General features: G+C 43.7%; 1 protein-coding gene across 1 annotated transcript in view; it reads left to right on the top strand.

The window, feature by feature from the left end:
* The window catches only part of COG4 (component of oligomeric golgi complex 4), a 146,154-nt gene extending 131,738 nt beyond the window's left edge, over positions 1 to 14,416 (top strand). Inside the window, exons 12-19 of the mRNA XM_086945279.1 lie at positions 1,730 to 1,895; positions 3,242 to 3,304; positions 3,803 to 3,919; positions 5,383 to 5,475; positions 6,553 to 6,636; positions 10,383 to 10,484; positions 12,240 to 12,368; positions 12,792 to 14,416. Of these exons, the coding sequence (XP_086801405.1) occupies positions 1,730 to 1,895; positions 3,242 to 3,304; positions 3,803 to 3,919; positions 5,383 to 5,475; positions 6,553 to 6,636; positions 10,383 to 10,484; positions 12,240 to 12,368; positions 12,792 to 12,926 (889 nt within the window). The 3' untranslated portion in view covers positions 12,927 to 14,416. The remainder of the gene's footprint in view (positions 1 to 1,729; positions 1,896 to 3,241; positions 3,305 to 3,802; positions 3,920 to 5,382; positions 5,476 to 6,552; positions 6,637 to 10,382; positions 10,485 to 12,239; positions 12,369 to 12,791) is intronic.
* Positions 14,417 to 16,641: the final 2,225 nt, after the last annotated feature.

The following is a 16,641-nucleotide window of genomic DNA, read 5'->3' as shown; positions in this document are numbered from 1 at the left end:
CTCGTGTTTATTTTGACAGTGCTTGTTACCTCTTCCATCCCCTCAGTATGCTCCTCGGCAGCCACATGGGGGCCTGCCCCCTGTCCACCAATCTTGCAGCCGCCCTTCCTTTTGCCCCTCCCCTCTCTGTAGTTGGATTAGGTGTTTCAGTGATGTTTTTATGAGGTGATGTTTTTATGAGGTGGACACACACGGGTGCAGGGAGTTACCAAACCTCTTTAGTGACAACAGCGTAATTCACAATAAGTGGTTATTGTAAAGCAATTACGGCTGTTGATTGTCATGTTGGATACACAGAGTTCGCTTCCAGCACACCCCAAGATGTTGTGGAAGGGACACTGTAGATCGCACTCAGTGATGCATGAAATAGTTTAAGCTTCTCTTACATTATAGTTCAGTTCCCAAAAGGGGTGTCTGCAAGGCTTCTGGTGCCAAAGAGACTGCTCTATTCTAAAAGGAGAGTAATTTACAAGATGAAGTTTGACCACCTAAAACCACATTAATCATATGGTTTTTGAAGGGGTACCACATGCTTTGTAATTAGTATTTGCCACGCTGAAGGCCTCTTCAATGTTTTTACATGCTTACATTATATTTGGAACCCAGTAAAACGCCATAGCAGGGCACGTACCTTCTAGTAAGGGGTAATCTTAGTTGAATGAACTGCATTTTAATTTAAGTGCTACAGCCAGAAATATGACATTCAAGCTCCTGTTTGGTCACCAGAAGTCTTGCTTTTTTACTATTTGATCTCTCCTCACTCTATCTATCTCTCTCTCTATCTATCGCCCTGACTCTATCTATCGCCCGCCCTGACTCTACTTATCGCCCGCCCTGACTCTACTTATCGCCCGCCCTGACTCTACTTATCGCCCTGACTCTTATCTATCTATCGCCCTGACCCTATCTATCTATCGCCCTGACTCTATCTATCGCATCGTCTTCACTCTATCTATCACACCACCACAGCATCACTCAGGGGCACCACAACATCACTATGCCCTACCACAGCATCACTGAATGCCACAGCATCACTCTTCGCCACCACAACATCACTCAGTGCCACCACAGCATCAGTCTGTGCAACCATTCAACAACTGGTTCAAATATGTTCTCTCAATGTTTGAAGCTTTATTACAAATGTCACAAAAAGATGTTAATATTTCACTTCTGTTCTTGAATTTTCATCACAATAAAAAACACTGAACATAATCTTCACAAAAGTTATTTATAAATGTTTAAGCTATTGCCATTATAAATTACAATAACATTTATTTAGGTATTAATTATTAAAAAAAATTAAAAGCAATTGTTATTTGTAATATCAATACATCTAAGTCACGTAAATACAACACATATTGCATTACAAATGCTATAGGTGTCACATTTGCGAAAGTTAAAACTATTGGCATTGTAAATGACAAAGCTATTAATTTCGCTATTTTCAAACCCAACACATAAATAACAAATTTGTCATTAGCAATACCAATAGCTCAAACTTTCCTAATGCGAGACCTATTGCATTGCAAGTGCTTGTTTATCTTTCCTCCTGGGACATATTGTGTCTCTTTTTTACTTCCATGAAAAGGGTCATGCTGGATGTGCACTCTAGCCCTACTTTTTCACATGCCTCCAGGCAGACTGTACAACTTTCTTGTTCTCTGTAACCCACAGAAAATCTCTTTATTTCCCTATATACGAGTCCCTACTGTGTTTCTTTTTCCATCAGGGAAGTCCTGTGTAACAAGCTACGGATGGGTTTCCCAGCCACCACCTTCCAGGACATCCAGCGTGGAGTGACCAGTGCAGTCAATCTGATGCAGAGCAGCCTCCAGCAGGGCAAGTTTGACACAAAGGGCTTTGAGAGCACTGATGAGGCCAAACAGTCATTCCTGGTGAGTGAAGAGGTCTGTGCATGTATGGAAGGTGGCTGTGTGGGAGAACATACCAAAAATCCGTTTTGGAAGATAGTCTGCATTTTCTTTTACTACTGGGCTATCCTTCCGTTAGTTGTAGGTTTTCAGAATGACACACTGTTCACTTACCCCATGCACAGGATGGAATAGGTGCTAAGAGAATAACCTACATTGGCAAGAAGGTCATGCCATGTCAATCAGGACACTCTTGTCGATATGTTTGTGATGGTAATCCACTGCCCCCAAACATCTGACAGGCGTGTGTGTGCACCGTAGTAGTGGCATGCATGATCTCATGTTTTGAGGTGGTCAGCACCTTTATAGAAATGCTGACTGGTTTGTCCGAGTTGCACCTTATTATTTTAGAATGTTCAAAAGGATTAGTACATATTCGATATATGGTATCCTTTATTTGGAAAGATACCACATATCTCAGTAGAAGGCAAAAGGGACAATTGGTGTGTATTATGTAGGAGTGAGATGACTTCAGCACATGACTAATATCCTAAGATATCCTTGAGCCAATGTACAAGGCCTTTTTGTGGTTGAAAAGCCTGCTATTCACAAAATCACAGGGTTTGCGTTGCAAAATTAATTTCTGTCATGTACTAAAGACATTATGCATTCATAAAATGGGTTTACAAATCTATAGTGAATTACTGTTTGGAAGAGGCGTGTTTAAGCTGTATCGGCCAAATTGCATTAAATTATTTAATATATCAAAGTTATGCGACCGTAATCTGATCACAAAACAATAAATACTGACTCCCAGATTGAGGTGATAACCCACTCACAAAATGGAAGGGATACCCCTGGGCCCTATTCCCATTTGTGAATGTTAAAAAAAACATTTGTTGGGGAGTAGGAAGTGTTACTCTCTACAAACCTTTTAAAAAATGTGCATATGTTTTGTTTAAACGCAGCCTCTTTTCCTAAAAGGAAAATTGTCTGCATTTCGAGATAGTCTTCAGGCCACCATCCCTGTGATGGCTACCAATGGTAGTGAGTCACAATTTGCGACCTGCCTCATAAATAGTAATGAGATCGGTTGGATTGCGACCCACTCCAAATGGGAATTTTGTGAAATGACCTATAAGTACACCGGTCCATTTACAGCATTCTCCTCTATTGTTCTGCAATTTGGACCACCTTTTTTTTCTAATTGACTTTTCATACATATTTCCCTTTCAGTATTAAGACTGCCCTTAAATCCATTGTGCTAAGAAATGTCACTGGAATAAAAAGGGAAGTGTGCTTGTGGGTGGAAAATGTGCATTTGTCAAGTGTTGCCAACTCCTGGTGATACCCATCTTTCCTTTTTCTAGGTGACCCTGAACAATATAGAAGCTTCCACTGAGAACATCATGACATTAAAAAAAAATTTGGAGGTATGTTAATGCACTCTCACCCGTTGAATCCTGGCCTGGATGCGGGTACGATCATAAAGCGGTTGACTGGTGCGTGGGAAATCTGGACTTCTTTAAGTAGAACACAGACTTTTTCAGCCTTCTGAACTTTTGCTGCCACAATTTTTAGGACTTCCTGTTTTTTGTTGACTGCTTCGTCTTTGTTTATCTCCCCTGTCCCTTGTTACTGCTTAAATAAGTGCAAGCAGTGGGGCAGTGTCAGACTCAACACCTTTGAAAACTCACTCTTCTCAACTATGCACATTAGTAATTGCAAGACTGAGTTTTAACGTGCATACAGGAGCATTTTTGCATTAAGATTTTATTTTGCTGCACTGATTTAATACCATTCTTCTGCGGGTTTACGTAAACAATACAGCAGCGATGTCCTTTTCTTAATCTGGGTGGGGTGCTGTAAGACACAGGGAGTAAAGTAGATCATTGGACTTGTTTAACTTGATGTTGTCTCTTCTTCCACAGAATGATTGTAGCAAGCTGTTTAACCAGGGATTTGGTGGCGAACAGGCCCGGGCAAAGATTGAGAGTTGCCTCTCTGATTTGGCATCGGTTTCCAACAAATTCCGAGACCTCCTCCAGGTGAGGAAATCTCTAAGGTTAATATTTCATTATCTTGTACATATTATTACCTGCTTTCTGTTTATTTCTATTTCCACAAGCTTTTGCCTTAGGTTATCCAGGAAACCCCTTGCAGTGTTAGTTGTGCACTAGAATTACAACATAACACAACCTATATCTACATTTAGAGCTATCACTGCTGCTTCCTCTTCAGGTCACACTTATCACAATACGATTCAGTACCTTTTTAAGTCCTTGGACATATTTATCTTTTTCCCGTCTTTCCTTATTTACTCTTTAAATCTACCAACAAAATTAATCCACCTAGCTCTGAACGAGATGCTTACCCTTTTTAAACGTTTATTGCTAGCATGTTGCCAAGTCTTACGGCGCCTGTTGCTAGACTCTGTCCTGCATGTCATTTTTCGAATCCTCACAATGTACACACCCTGGGTTGAGTACTATCTATACACATGCTACCCTTTCAATATAGCCCAGGTCTAGCTTGGCCCATATTGAGGGGTGGTATCATGGACATTGTATTGGTCCTAGAGAAAATATTATGAAAGAAGCAGGGTTCTCATGTCAAGTGATTTAGTTTAAATAGGTTAAAGTCAAACACTGTTGAATATATTACCTTGTAGTCCCTTAACATAGGAATGCGTGTCATTGATGAATAATCATTTACTTGTCCTAGATTTCATTTTTACTAAATTTGTTCAATTAGTTGTCTGTTCTACAATCTGTTGCAGTCATTAGAGCTCTTGAGGCATGTGACATTTCCTTCAAGTTACTACTTTGCAAATCTAGGCTGTGAAATATTAAAGGAATGCTGCTCTGACAACCTTCCATATTGTGAAATGTACTCGTGATTTGTCATAAACCAGGAAATCGGTGGCTTCGAGGCACCATTCCGTCAGGTTACTTGAGTCGGGATGTCCTGTTTGGAGACTCTCTTTTTTTCCTTGAAGATTGAGCCGAATGTGACAACAGTTCTAGTTTTCGCAAACACACCAGTCATAGCCAGGGAAAGGCCTCATTTAGTATGCATTTTGTATAATGATTGATCTGTTAAGCAGAAATCTGGAAATTGAATTATTTCACTAACTGTTCCTAGAAATACTCTTTCAAGGACAAAGACACCTGCTTTCCATGTATCAGTTTTCATTCCCAATCTAAAGAAGTTGCGATGTTCTCACTTTGTTGACAATCCATGATCCACTGATTGAAGACTGACCCTTGCCCCTTTTCATAATTAATGCTGCTTTGACCTTTAACGCATATGGCCCTGTGGAATCTCTCAATACTGAATTGGATTAACAAGGGTATGCCAATGATGCCATGTATGTAGTTTTAACAGCAGTTAGTGCCCGTAAAGAACATTAGGACCTCAGCCATATGCGTATGGCATGGCTGATTTTTCGTTTTTCAGCTGTATACTTGCTTTCTTTATCGCCTGTCTTCTCTCCCTTGTCACTCGACAGGAAGGTCTGGGAGAGCTCAACAGCATGGCAGTGAAGCCACAGGTGAAACCCTGGATCAACGTCTTTCTGTCCATCTCTCACAACATAGAGGAGGTAAGCAGACGAATGAAGGGAAACTAAAACATTGGGTCCTCTGACTTGTGCTGGGGGTTTGAAGCAATATGTGATGAGTAGCATACCAAGTTGAGGCCCTCTAGAGAGGAAGGAAAGTCTTAAGTTCTAGGTTTCTGCAACAGTCTGTGCTATTCTATACCTATGCAAAGTATCATAAAACAAAATGATACTGGCTGTTATACACCTGTCAATCACAATGCCCATTTTGTCTGTCTCTGCTGTGTTGGTGGAATGGAGAAAGAAATCAACATAAAATTGAATTAAAGCACAAGCGATGCTCTTTCACAATTTGTCATTCAAATTTAGTTAATTTAATTACTAAACGACCAGTTCCAGAAGCAGGACTACATATCCCACGGGCGAGAGTGAGAGGCCGAGTCTCTATTGCAAATAATAATGGAACTGAGATCGTGAAGTAAGGAAATCAGCAGTGTGGAATGTTAACCGAAATTAAGTCATCCTTTTTTATTTATGTTTTTTATGGCTCTCACTTTCTAATGGCTGTACATTGAGTACTTGTTTCTTTCCCAATATTTGCAACCCCCTGGAAAAATAATCTTTTGATCAACTGTAACATTCTCTACCAAAGAACTATAATTTCTCCTCCTGCCTGTCCACAAAATTCCACCACCCTTTGTTTGTTTACATGTCCACCAGAACAGTATGTCACAAGAAACCTAAAGAGTTCACATGACTTTGGCATTCTGCGGTCCCAACAGTGTCCCTATAATAACCACTTCAGTATCACTCCAGCTTTGCATCCGTTGAGCGACTCTTCATTCCTTTCAGTGCTGGCTTTCTCAACTCCACATGCTAACAATAGTAATAATGACTCCACTTAGCAAAGTTGCTCTTATTGCATGGATGCAACATCCGTTCTTGAGGATTCGCTTCAGAAGCCGTTATGGCCTAGTTTCAGAAATTGCACATTACAGAATGAAGAGTGTGGTCCATGCCAGGTAGGTGCTACTCACGTAAGCTGTCCTCCCTGGGCAGTGGAAGGAAGAGACTTTTGAGAGAAGTGACCAATAACATCTTTGTGTTCTTCTTATTTAGGAGGAGTTTAATGACTACGAGGCCAACGACCCTTGGGTTCAGCAGTTCATAGTCAACCTCGAAACCCTAATGGCTGAGTTCAAGGTGAGATCATAGCCGTTGCATTAAAACCAATAATGGTCTAATGTTTCCTGTTTCCTCCAACTTCTCTACCTACTTCTTCTGGGCTATAACCAGGGTCACTGGAATCATGCGATTGTGCGGCTGCGTCGACTTTCTCATGAATATAGATTGGCTGCATTTAACACATATTAAAACATTGGAATGTTGGGAGCTCCGTTGAAAACAATGGAGTGCTCTGGGCTTATAATAGCTGGTATAAGCCTGGAGCTCCAACATTTCAATGTTTCTTTGTTCAAAGCTCTGGCTGTGAACAAAGGCTTCAGGGAACCTGAGGGGATTCCAATCCCCTCACGCTCCCAAAAGGCTTTGTTTTTTTTTGTTAGAACATTCCATCCTCTAGTGACAGAATGTTCTTATAGCCTTATAGCCCTTCGTAGATGGGCTATACCGCTATTAAAGTCCCTCTCCCTTGTTAAAGGCCCTCGCCTTCGGCTCGGGCCTTTAACGCTGGAGAGGGCCTTTAATAGCCGGTATAGCCCTCTACGGCGGGCTATAAGGCTATAATCCATCATCTGTCGCATAATGTACAGATTGTAACCAAAATAAACATTGTTTCTAACTCTAACAGTTCAAAATGTACTAAAATTGCAGCAACAGTTGTTGCCCCGCAGTGAAAGGCCTTTTACAAAGCTGGGCTTGTCATCTTTTTGTTGCTTATTACTATATTTGTGTATTAAAATGGCACTAATGAGGTGCAGCCGATGCCCAGACAGTATTACCAAATTTAAAATGGCGAAATAATGAAGTAATACTATTACAAAATGTGCTGCTGTATGCTGTATAATTTGCTTTTTTGTGCTGCATAATTTACTTAACCTGCCGCATAATTTGGCCCTCCCCGCCACATAATTCCAGTGGCCCTGGCTATAATTCTTCATAATTATGAATCTTCTTACTTTCGAGACAAATAAAATTGAAGTTTATTCCTGCTTTTCATCGAGCTCATCCATTTGTTTTGCCCATATACCAACATTTCTGGTGGCATATTCCTTTTAAAATTCTCTTGCCCCAAGAAAATACTGAATATGCAACCAATATACGTTCTTCCTCAAATTCATATACTCTAGACATAAAATGTTTTGGGCAGTGTCTACCTTCCTTACACTACAGAATAATGAAAAGCATTACACTATGGGTTGGATACCCATGAAGGGGAACTTGCAGGGGAACTATTGGTACAAGCAACTCGCTTTTCCTTCTTCAGCATGGCATCCGCCCGTTAAAGAAAGCTGAGCTCGTCACGCAGCACAAGTGGCGCTGTGCTCATGACGAGCTGAGCCACACCAGTTTCCTTAGAACGTTCAGCACAGCGGAGGAATTAGCCCAGCGTGCGAGTGTTGCGGCCGTTATGACGAGCTCAGCTCGTCATGAGCATGGGAGGGGTTAAAGGTGAGGGGTGTCCTTAATGATGGGGGAACATATTTTTTTTTAAATAAGTGCACATTCTGGACAGCAAATGCTATAGTAAAGTGACTTTTCAGATTATACACTGTACTCCACATCTTAGATGGGTCACGAAAAGCCTTCTCCATTCTGAAGTGTGGTATTCTTGGGTTTCTCACTCAACTAAATGTTGCCGTTGGTCAGAGTGTTGCCTGCCGGACGACGTGACCACACCAGAACTGATTAATTAGACTTTAACACTTTGCAAGTCATTGGATTCAGTCTACACTTTGGGGCCCTCGTCTCAGTTACGGAATAACACTCCTGTAAAAGGATTTACTCTGGACCTAGGATTTTTTTCCCAATCTATATGCCACACGGTCATTTTGGATACTGGTGGGCACAATCGTCAGATGCATTACTATATAGCACGTTGAGTGGTTGGATTCTTGTGAACATCTAACAATACCAACTTATCGGCCCCTAGGAGCCGGCTAGGCCTGGTCTTGAGGCCCTCCCACCAGTCTCTGACCGGTGGTTGTTTTAGGTTACTCTCTATTCTGTCCTGATGAAGACCCCCTTTTAAGAAGTTTATTGACCTGCCTTCTACTTGAGGTCGAAACATCGACACATACTTACTACCTGTATCGGATGTACGATTCACGTTTTATCTTTGTTCCTAAGACGAAGAAGAGTTATAAATCAGTAATTTAGAAAAAAAATCCTAACAGGCCTCTTATGTAGGAATTTGTATATAATGATTTTATGTATAAACCTTTGCCTTCAACTTGATCTTTATCACAAGCACTTTCTCCAATCACTCTCTTAAGCACTTCTGAGCAACTTGATTAGAAAATTATAAAACTGTAAAATAAAATGCATCTGTGATGAAATTTGTGATATAACTTGACAGTTTTGCACTTTTTTTTAGTGTCTGTTTTCTATGTTTTGGGCACTATTGTTGTTTAAATATTACAGTTGGGACCAAATATTTTTGTACCATTTTATACCCAGGTCCTTTAGTTTTCGTCCTGGTTCCCCAATTGTATAGTAATGGCCTTTGGTCATTGGGCAGGAATCTGATCCATATTTTTGAATAATGGGTTTGATTCCCCTAAATCTGACGAGTAATAAACCAGACAAGCAGGTTTGGGAAAATCCAAGACACTGTCCTCCTTGAGAAGATACTTATTCTGATAGTCATACTTCTACTGGGGGTGGAAAGTGGAACAGGGTTAGAGGGGGCGGTGTGTATTTGGGTATTAACAACTCTGTAATGGAGCATACTGTGCAGTCATTCTATCGATTAAAAGTCGTAGTCTCTGTCATTTAGTTAAGATCTCTGTTTGTTTTTGTATACATTTGAAGTGTTGTTAGAGATAAGGTAGAATAGACCCACAGGCCACCAAAGTGGTGTTATGTATAAGTTCTGCAGAGAGTCATTATGCAAAACAACAGATTCTGGCGGCTGTTGTCAACTTCTGTAATGTCACTTAAGTTAACCCAATTAAATGGGTGGGGGGCAGCTAGCCGCAGGGAGTACGGCATGGGGCCTGATTATGTAATTTTAATATGTGACGGTAGTAAGCGCTGCACTATTTTTATGTTTGAAGGGATCTGCCTCTCAAGGGAGTTGAGGCGGGTTGGCAGGACTGGACTCTCATTGCCTGACATTTAAAACCCCTCAGTGGAAAACATCCTTGCTGTACATAACTACTCGGTGCAATTCAAAATGTTATTGTACTGCTGGGCTATAGATCCTATTCCGTTTATAACTGACCAGCTCCTGGTAACCTCTCACTACTGGTCAATCTGTCTGTTCGTCTCTCCGACTGCTCAAGTTTCAACTGTGGGTTATTGATGAGTGCTCTCGTACATGATAGTTCTAATACTTACACATTGGCTGGCAGGAATATTGCAGTGTCACAGACAAATATAAATTGATTGCTAACATGGAGCATCATGTAGCCTGCCCATTTACAACTCCAAGATGCCTCCGTTTTGGCTCCCATCTCACTCTTGTGTGGTATGGGTCATTCTGTTATGAAAGTTGTGTTGATGTGAATTGAGGGACATGGATTTTTCTAAGTGTTGGTTTTCCACTTACATAGTCAGATAAAATGAAGATATGAAATCCAAGCTTGCCTGTTAATGAATGATTAAAGATGATGGACAACAACTCGTTATAAGAGCTGCCTGGTTGCCACCCTTTTTAGCTTTGTGTAGACTCTGCCTTCCTGAGTTCTCCGAAGTGGTTTCTGTAAGACTCCTTCACTTTAAAGATGCCTCCAGTGGAGTATTGTTGTGTTTCTTTGTCCCTGCAGGTGGGCTTGTCATCTGTCATCTACGATAACCTGACCAGCCTCATGACAAGTTTGGTTGCCATTGAGCTAGAGAAAGTGGTTTTGAAGTCCACGTTTAACAGGGTAAGTGGCACACTCCTTCCCCTGTTGACCTTACTGTTGCCTCTTCCTCTTTTTTTCCCTTGTATTAGGACTCACAAAAGAGGTAGGATCTTGGACAACAGCTTCAACTTAAATATGGAAGGCCACTTATAGATCCGCTTATCCTAGCTTTATGGTTCACTCTGTACCTAGTCTACAAACGTCCACTATGTCTGGTGTGTGTTTTTTCTCCAAAGTTTGTGTGTAGTGATTTTGCTGTCATGCAGGAGCCCCATGCTTAAGACTCATGTCTGGTGGTACAGAGGAGGTTCTAGAAACAATTCTGAGCTCCTTAAAATATCCTCCCTGCCTGTACAGCTGCACATATATTCTCTACTGCTAGGATTGACGATATCCACTTCTGGCCAACTCTCAAAATGTGACACTGATGGTCATTGCAAGTTTGCGTGACGCTGGACTGCCTTCTAAGCCCCCCGATGCAGAGCCGTGACGGCACCCCTGCACTGATGTGTCGGGCATAACAGTGAATTGTTAGCGGACCTATTGCCCATTACAAAGATGGACATTGTCTGCACCACCTCATCAGCTGTGAGCAGGACAGTGTGAGCTTGATACTAAGTGGTTTTGGGTGTGTTAACAGACCAAAGATTGACAAAGGATTTATGCAAATGGGGGACGAAGCTGAAAAGTGAAATAAATCCAAGGTGGAGGACGCACACCTCATAAGCAACTGGTCCTCTTCTGTCGTCCTAAATAGAGGAGACGGCTAAAGTCTAAAATGTGGCTGCTTCGTATGACATTTGTTCAGAATAATGTTTTACCTTCATCCCCACACAAATCCCTCCCAGCAGTGACCTTCACCGAGCTTTGAGTCCCTCCTGATGTGTTCCCTGTGCGAACGCACCGGGCTGTCCCGTTTGATAGCCAATAAATGGGTGTCACACACTTTTGAACTTCTTATATTAGTCTAACCCCACAGCACTTTGACAATTGAGGGCTTACTATTGAGGGTATATTGAATGGCACTTTGACAATGCGGTGACAGCACTTTAACACTTCGCATTTTTAGTTTGAAGAAATGGTATGAGGCCTGATGCAGAAAGCACTTTGCCTCGCTTTCACATAGCCAGATCTACTCACTTTTCCAAAGCCGAGTGACAGTTCACAATGCACAGAGGGCATTGCGGTTCTGGATGGCTGTTACAAGTCGCAATGCAGAAATTGCAAACCATTGCAAGGAAATGGGACTGCCAAGGGGCCTTCTCCCCCACATGGCTCTATCCCTCCATTCACTACTTTTCGCAGTGAGCCACAATACGATTTCTGCTTTATTAACATTCACATGGCTGTCAGTTTTGTGAACTTTGTGAAAATACCCTTGTGGTGCAAGGGCTTAAAGCATTCCTCGCAACACAAAAGGGATGGTTGGTTGCAGCATGATGGAAAACCCGTGCTAATGACCAGCCTTTTTTTGCATCAGGCCAGGTACTTGTAAATCCTGCTGAGACCATTTAAATGTAATGTACCTTCTGCAGAGATCTAGGTTAAACTTGCAGCCTCCAGATTCTTATCTTCGTGCCATAGTCTTTTATCCTTCCACAGTTGATAAAATGAGAGCCATTGACTTGGGTAATAGTAAAATGTTATTATTTCTTGCTATTATTTTTTTTTTTTAATTTACTTGAAAATCTTCCCGGTTTTAGCTCTGGCTTCCCAGGCTCTGTTGTAACACCTTTAGTTTTCCCCTGCCCTCAATGCCTCAGTACTCTCTTTCAGCTTGGAGGTCTGCAGTTTGACAAGGAGCTCCGTTCCCTCATTGCGTACCTCACCACTGTGACCACCTGGACCATCCGTGACAAGTTTGCTCGTCTATCCCAGATGGCGACCATCCTGAATTTGGAGCGGGTATGTATGGTCCGCTCTGTGTTTTTCTCCTTTCTTGGTGTCCTCTGCGAGGGACTGTCTCACTGCAGAGCAACTGGTCTATGCTATCCCAGCCATCATCTGTGTGGCAAATTACCCTGTGCTCTTTCCTCACCACCACTACTCATCCCCCAATACTTTACACCAGCTAATTGACCAGCTACATTAATCACCCGGGGGTTAGCAAAATTACGGCATTACTACTTCACTTTTCACCTCTAATCTTCTCTATGGTTGCATGTGTTTATCTGCATACCCACAGTTTTTGGTGTAATGCATGCTTTTCTCTGTACTGCCTCTTACAAAAAGAGACTTCAACTCCTTATAGTATTCCTGACCTTTTTCAGGCCTCCTTTTATACAATCCTTTCACTACAAAGATTGACTACTCATTTTCTGTTCACAGGTAACTGAGATATTGGATTACTGGGGTCCAAACTCTGGTCCACTGACCTGGCGCCTCACGCCAGCTGAGGTCAGGCAAGTCTTAGCACTCCGCAACGACTTCCGCAGTGAAGACATCAAGAGGCTGCGCTTGTAGGGGATGGAAGCCTGACCAAGAAGGAGCATGTACTGGCACACCTGCAGCACAACTTGTTACCAAGGCCCAGTGAGCGAGAGTGAGAGAGACAGTGCAGAGAAGCTTAAGATGACTACTCCAAAGTCTTCCATTTGAACGCTCCGGCATGGTCTAGGCTGTGTCCTGCTTGAGCAGCAAGAGTGAGAATGAAAAGCTGTTTCTCAGTGGTGGACACTGGAAAATGTTACAGAAGTCTGGAACAATTAATTTTAGGGCTAGCAGATGCGCAGCAGTGGTGAAGGGTCTAGACTATTCGACCACGTGGGATAGAAAAAGAACTGACGTTGCCTAAACGATCTAGGGAATATGATTTCTTCAGCTAGGTGATAGAGTCCCAGTAAATAAGAATGATTATGGCATTTGTCGGGTGGCACGTGATTGCAGTTGTTGATTTTGGTCTAAGTTACAAAACTCAGCCTCACAATGGGTCAGACAGGAGCAAGGCTCTCAGCTTGAAGAACGATCTTCCCTCTCACCCAAAGCCATTGATATAAAGGTAAACGGAGAGCAGTGTTATCCTCCCTCTGCCAAAATCCTATGATTCGCCTCTGTTCTGCCAATTGCACAGTGGGTAGAGATGTTGCGATTCTGCAAACAGGATGGAGGATACGCTTCTTCTAGCACGCAAAACTGTCGCCATGTCTGAATCTAGTAATGGTTCTGGTTTTCTGATTTGTACAGGGCTGGCTGAGTGAGTGGTGGAGGCCCCTGTGGATCCTTCCCCCCCAGACCTAGACGAGATACCTGAAGGTCCATCCAATGAAAGGGACTCAAAATTGTCACCATCACCCTTTGACATATTCAGAGTTTGAGATCAAGGATTTATTGGGCATTATTACTGCACTCCCTCAATAGAGACTTAAGAAAGATGTGGAGCCGCCAGGCTACTGCAGACGACTTGCATTCTGATCCACATAAAGGCTGTACATGTTCTACAATACTTCAAATTCTCTGTCTGTCTCAATCTGTCATGTGTTGATCTGGACTTCGCCTTTCTGCTATAAATTAGAAGGTTGTTAGTGGTTTTCTCTTGAAGCAGTAATTCCAGAGAGAGGCAGATCTTTTATTAGAAGACACCATGTTCCACTTTTCTCCCTTTGAGACAGCCCTATCTAGAGCTAAGCCAACAATGGAATGGCAAGGTGAATGTATGGTCATGAAGGAGCAAGGCGCAACATTAAGTGGTGAGTTGGACTGCACAGACCTGAGACACGTCAGTGAAAGGCACGGCGGATATTGTGTATACAATGGGGCAAAGTTTCTCCCTTAGGCACTTTTCAAAAGCTCTTACTTCATGACAAATGTTAAAATGGAAAGCACATTAATAATTAATATGTAAATATCTTCTCAAATGTAGTCCACACACTTTTTCATGTTGTGACTTTTGAGACTGCCTCTACCAGCAGGCGGGTTTGTTGGAATGTAGTAAAGTATTTATTTCTTTACCCAGAGTTTCAGTTTTCGGTCTTATGTGGAGTGTTTGCTTTTATACAGTTTACCGTATTCTTCGATGTACATGCCTTTTTAAAGTTGATTACCTTAATGTAAGAAAATAGATTATTATATGGTGTGGTTGTGGAATCTCACCATATAATAATGTCAGTCTTTATCAGGTCCAGTTATGTTTCTTTAATACAACCCTTAGCTCTGTCCTGGGTATCTGTGGCACAGAACAGTCAGGCTTAATCAAAGGACCAAGTGTAAAGCATTTAGAAGTATCAACACAGTCAATAAGTAGAAACTTGACACAATAAAAACCTAACACCAATTTATAACAACAGGTTGTATTTTAATCTTTAAATAGTTGCCAAAAGGGCAAAAATCTATTGAGGGAAACAGGAGATACGGTTTTTCAAGATGAAATTAAATCTCTGCCATTCAGTCTATAAATGCAATACATTTTTTAAAGCAGTTTGAAGCCAACGGGCTAAAACGGCTGTTAGGTCTTGCTTAGACTAGCCACAATCGGTTGGGAGCCAGTCACAGGGACAAATCTGGTCCAAGATGATGGTTACCAGTCGGGTCCAGCAGTCTTAGCATCCTGAGTGCACTTTCTCTTTTACCGCTGTTCAGCAAAGAATTGGTCCTGATGCTGGAGATACAGGATGCTGAAGATATGCAGAGAGCGTTCCTGTGGCAACCTTTGTATCCACAAGCAATGGTGGTCGCCTCAGGCCTCGATCTTCCACAATGCACCAGTGTAGGTCCAGTCACCACTAGCCTTACAGGTGTCTCCTGGAGACACCTTGCAGGTGAGTAAATCTTCACTGGGGGGACCAGAGTCCGCTTTGAATTTATGTCGCTTGCCCAATGGACTTGGGGGCACCTCATGAAGGTCAGGACTCTGTATCCCAAGAGGCACTTCGGCGTCCAGCTGTGGACCGGTGTTCCTGGGCAGCTCTGCTCTCAAGGATGCAGGTCTCCTTTATCTTTTGTGATCCTGGTACTTAACAGGAGACTAGCCAATCTGAAAGAGACACCTTAGTGATAGATTCCTTACCTTAGAATATCCCCAGGCGTCAGACTGGATTTGGAAAGTTTTGCTTAGCAGTACCCCTGCGTGTCAGTAGGTGGCGTCCTGCGGCTCCACGTCCGTCGCTGGTGTCGAATGCGCCGAGATGATGTCACAGAGACTACTTAGGCGCCACCTATGCGCGCTGGCGTCAGTTCTTTCTTTTTCCACGCCAGCAAGCACAGATCCGAGAGAGAGGGGTACTCCTAGTCAATAAATTTGGCTTATTATGAGACTTGTCTCTTGTTTTTGTTGAGAATTCGACTTTTGGTGCAGTAGGGACGCCCGGGGTTAGGTCCTGTTGGGACTGCCGTCAGACCATGTCGGTGACAGACCCGTTCAACTTGTCTCTTCTGCTTGGGGCACGCCATCTCCCCGAGACGTGCCCCGATTGTCGGGCGATGGCGCAGAAGGCTTACGGGAGCATTCCCGGAAGTCGTTGGAGGCCCGGCACCCAGTACCGTGCCACTCCAGGTCCTGCTCCCGCTGGCGCAGCCAACACCATCGTTCTTTGGAATCGGGGACAGGTAAGTCCAAGCGCCGTTGAAGGCGGAGGAGCGGCGTCTCTCTTCGTCTTCCCCTCACCTGTGGTGGGACTCAGTGGAGAGGGCGGGTGGTCACTCCCCCGCGGCCCCCTGGGGCCACCATTGTCGGCCATGGGCCGTCTCCTTGTCCCATAGGGTCCCTCCGGAGCGCCTTTGGGCCCCGCAGACCCCTTGGGTGGTTCTGTCCCCATGCCGCCGCCTTTCGACCCGGTTACGCTGGCCAGATACCCTGTGGCACCGTTGCTCTGGCCTCGTCGCCACCGCTGTGGCTCCGGACTCGGCGCTACTGTCTGCTCCGGCCTCGGCGCTACTGTCGGCTCCGGCCTCGGCACTGCTGTTATCTCCGGCCTCGGCGCTGCTGTTAGCTCCGGCCTCGGTGCTGCCGTTGGCTCTGGCCTCGGCGCCACCGCCGTTAGCTCCGTACTCGGCGCTACCGTCTGCTCTGGCCTCGGCGCTGCTGTTAGCTCCGGCCTTGGCGCTGCCGTTAGCTCCGGCCTCAGCGCTGCAATTGGCTCCGGCCTCGGCGCTGCAATTGGCACCGGCCTCGGCGCTGCCGTTGGCTCCGGCCTCGGCGCTGCAATTAGCTCTGGCCTCGGCGCTGCAATTGGCTCCGGCCTCG

The sequence above is a fragment of the Lissotriton vulgaris genome, chromosome 12 (genome assembly GCF_964263255.1).
Source record: "Lissotriton vulgaris chromosome 12, aLisVul1.2, whole genome shotgun sequence".
Taxonomy (NCBI): domain Eukaryota; kingdom Metazoa; phylum Chordata; class Amphibia; order Caudata; family Salamandridae; genus Lissotriton; species Lissotriton vulgaris.
Note: the sequence above shows the minus strand (reverse complement) of the source record. Positions and strands in the feature narration are given on the sequence as shown.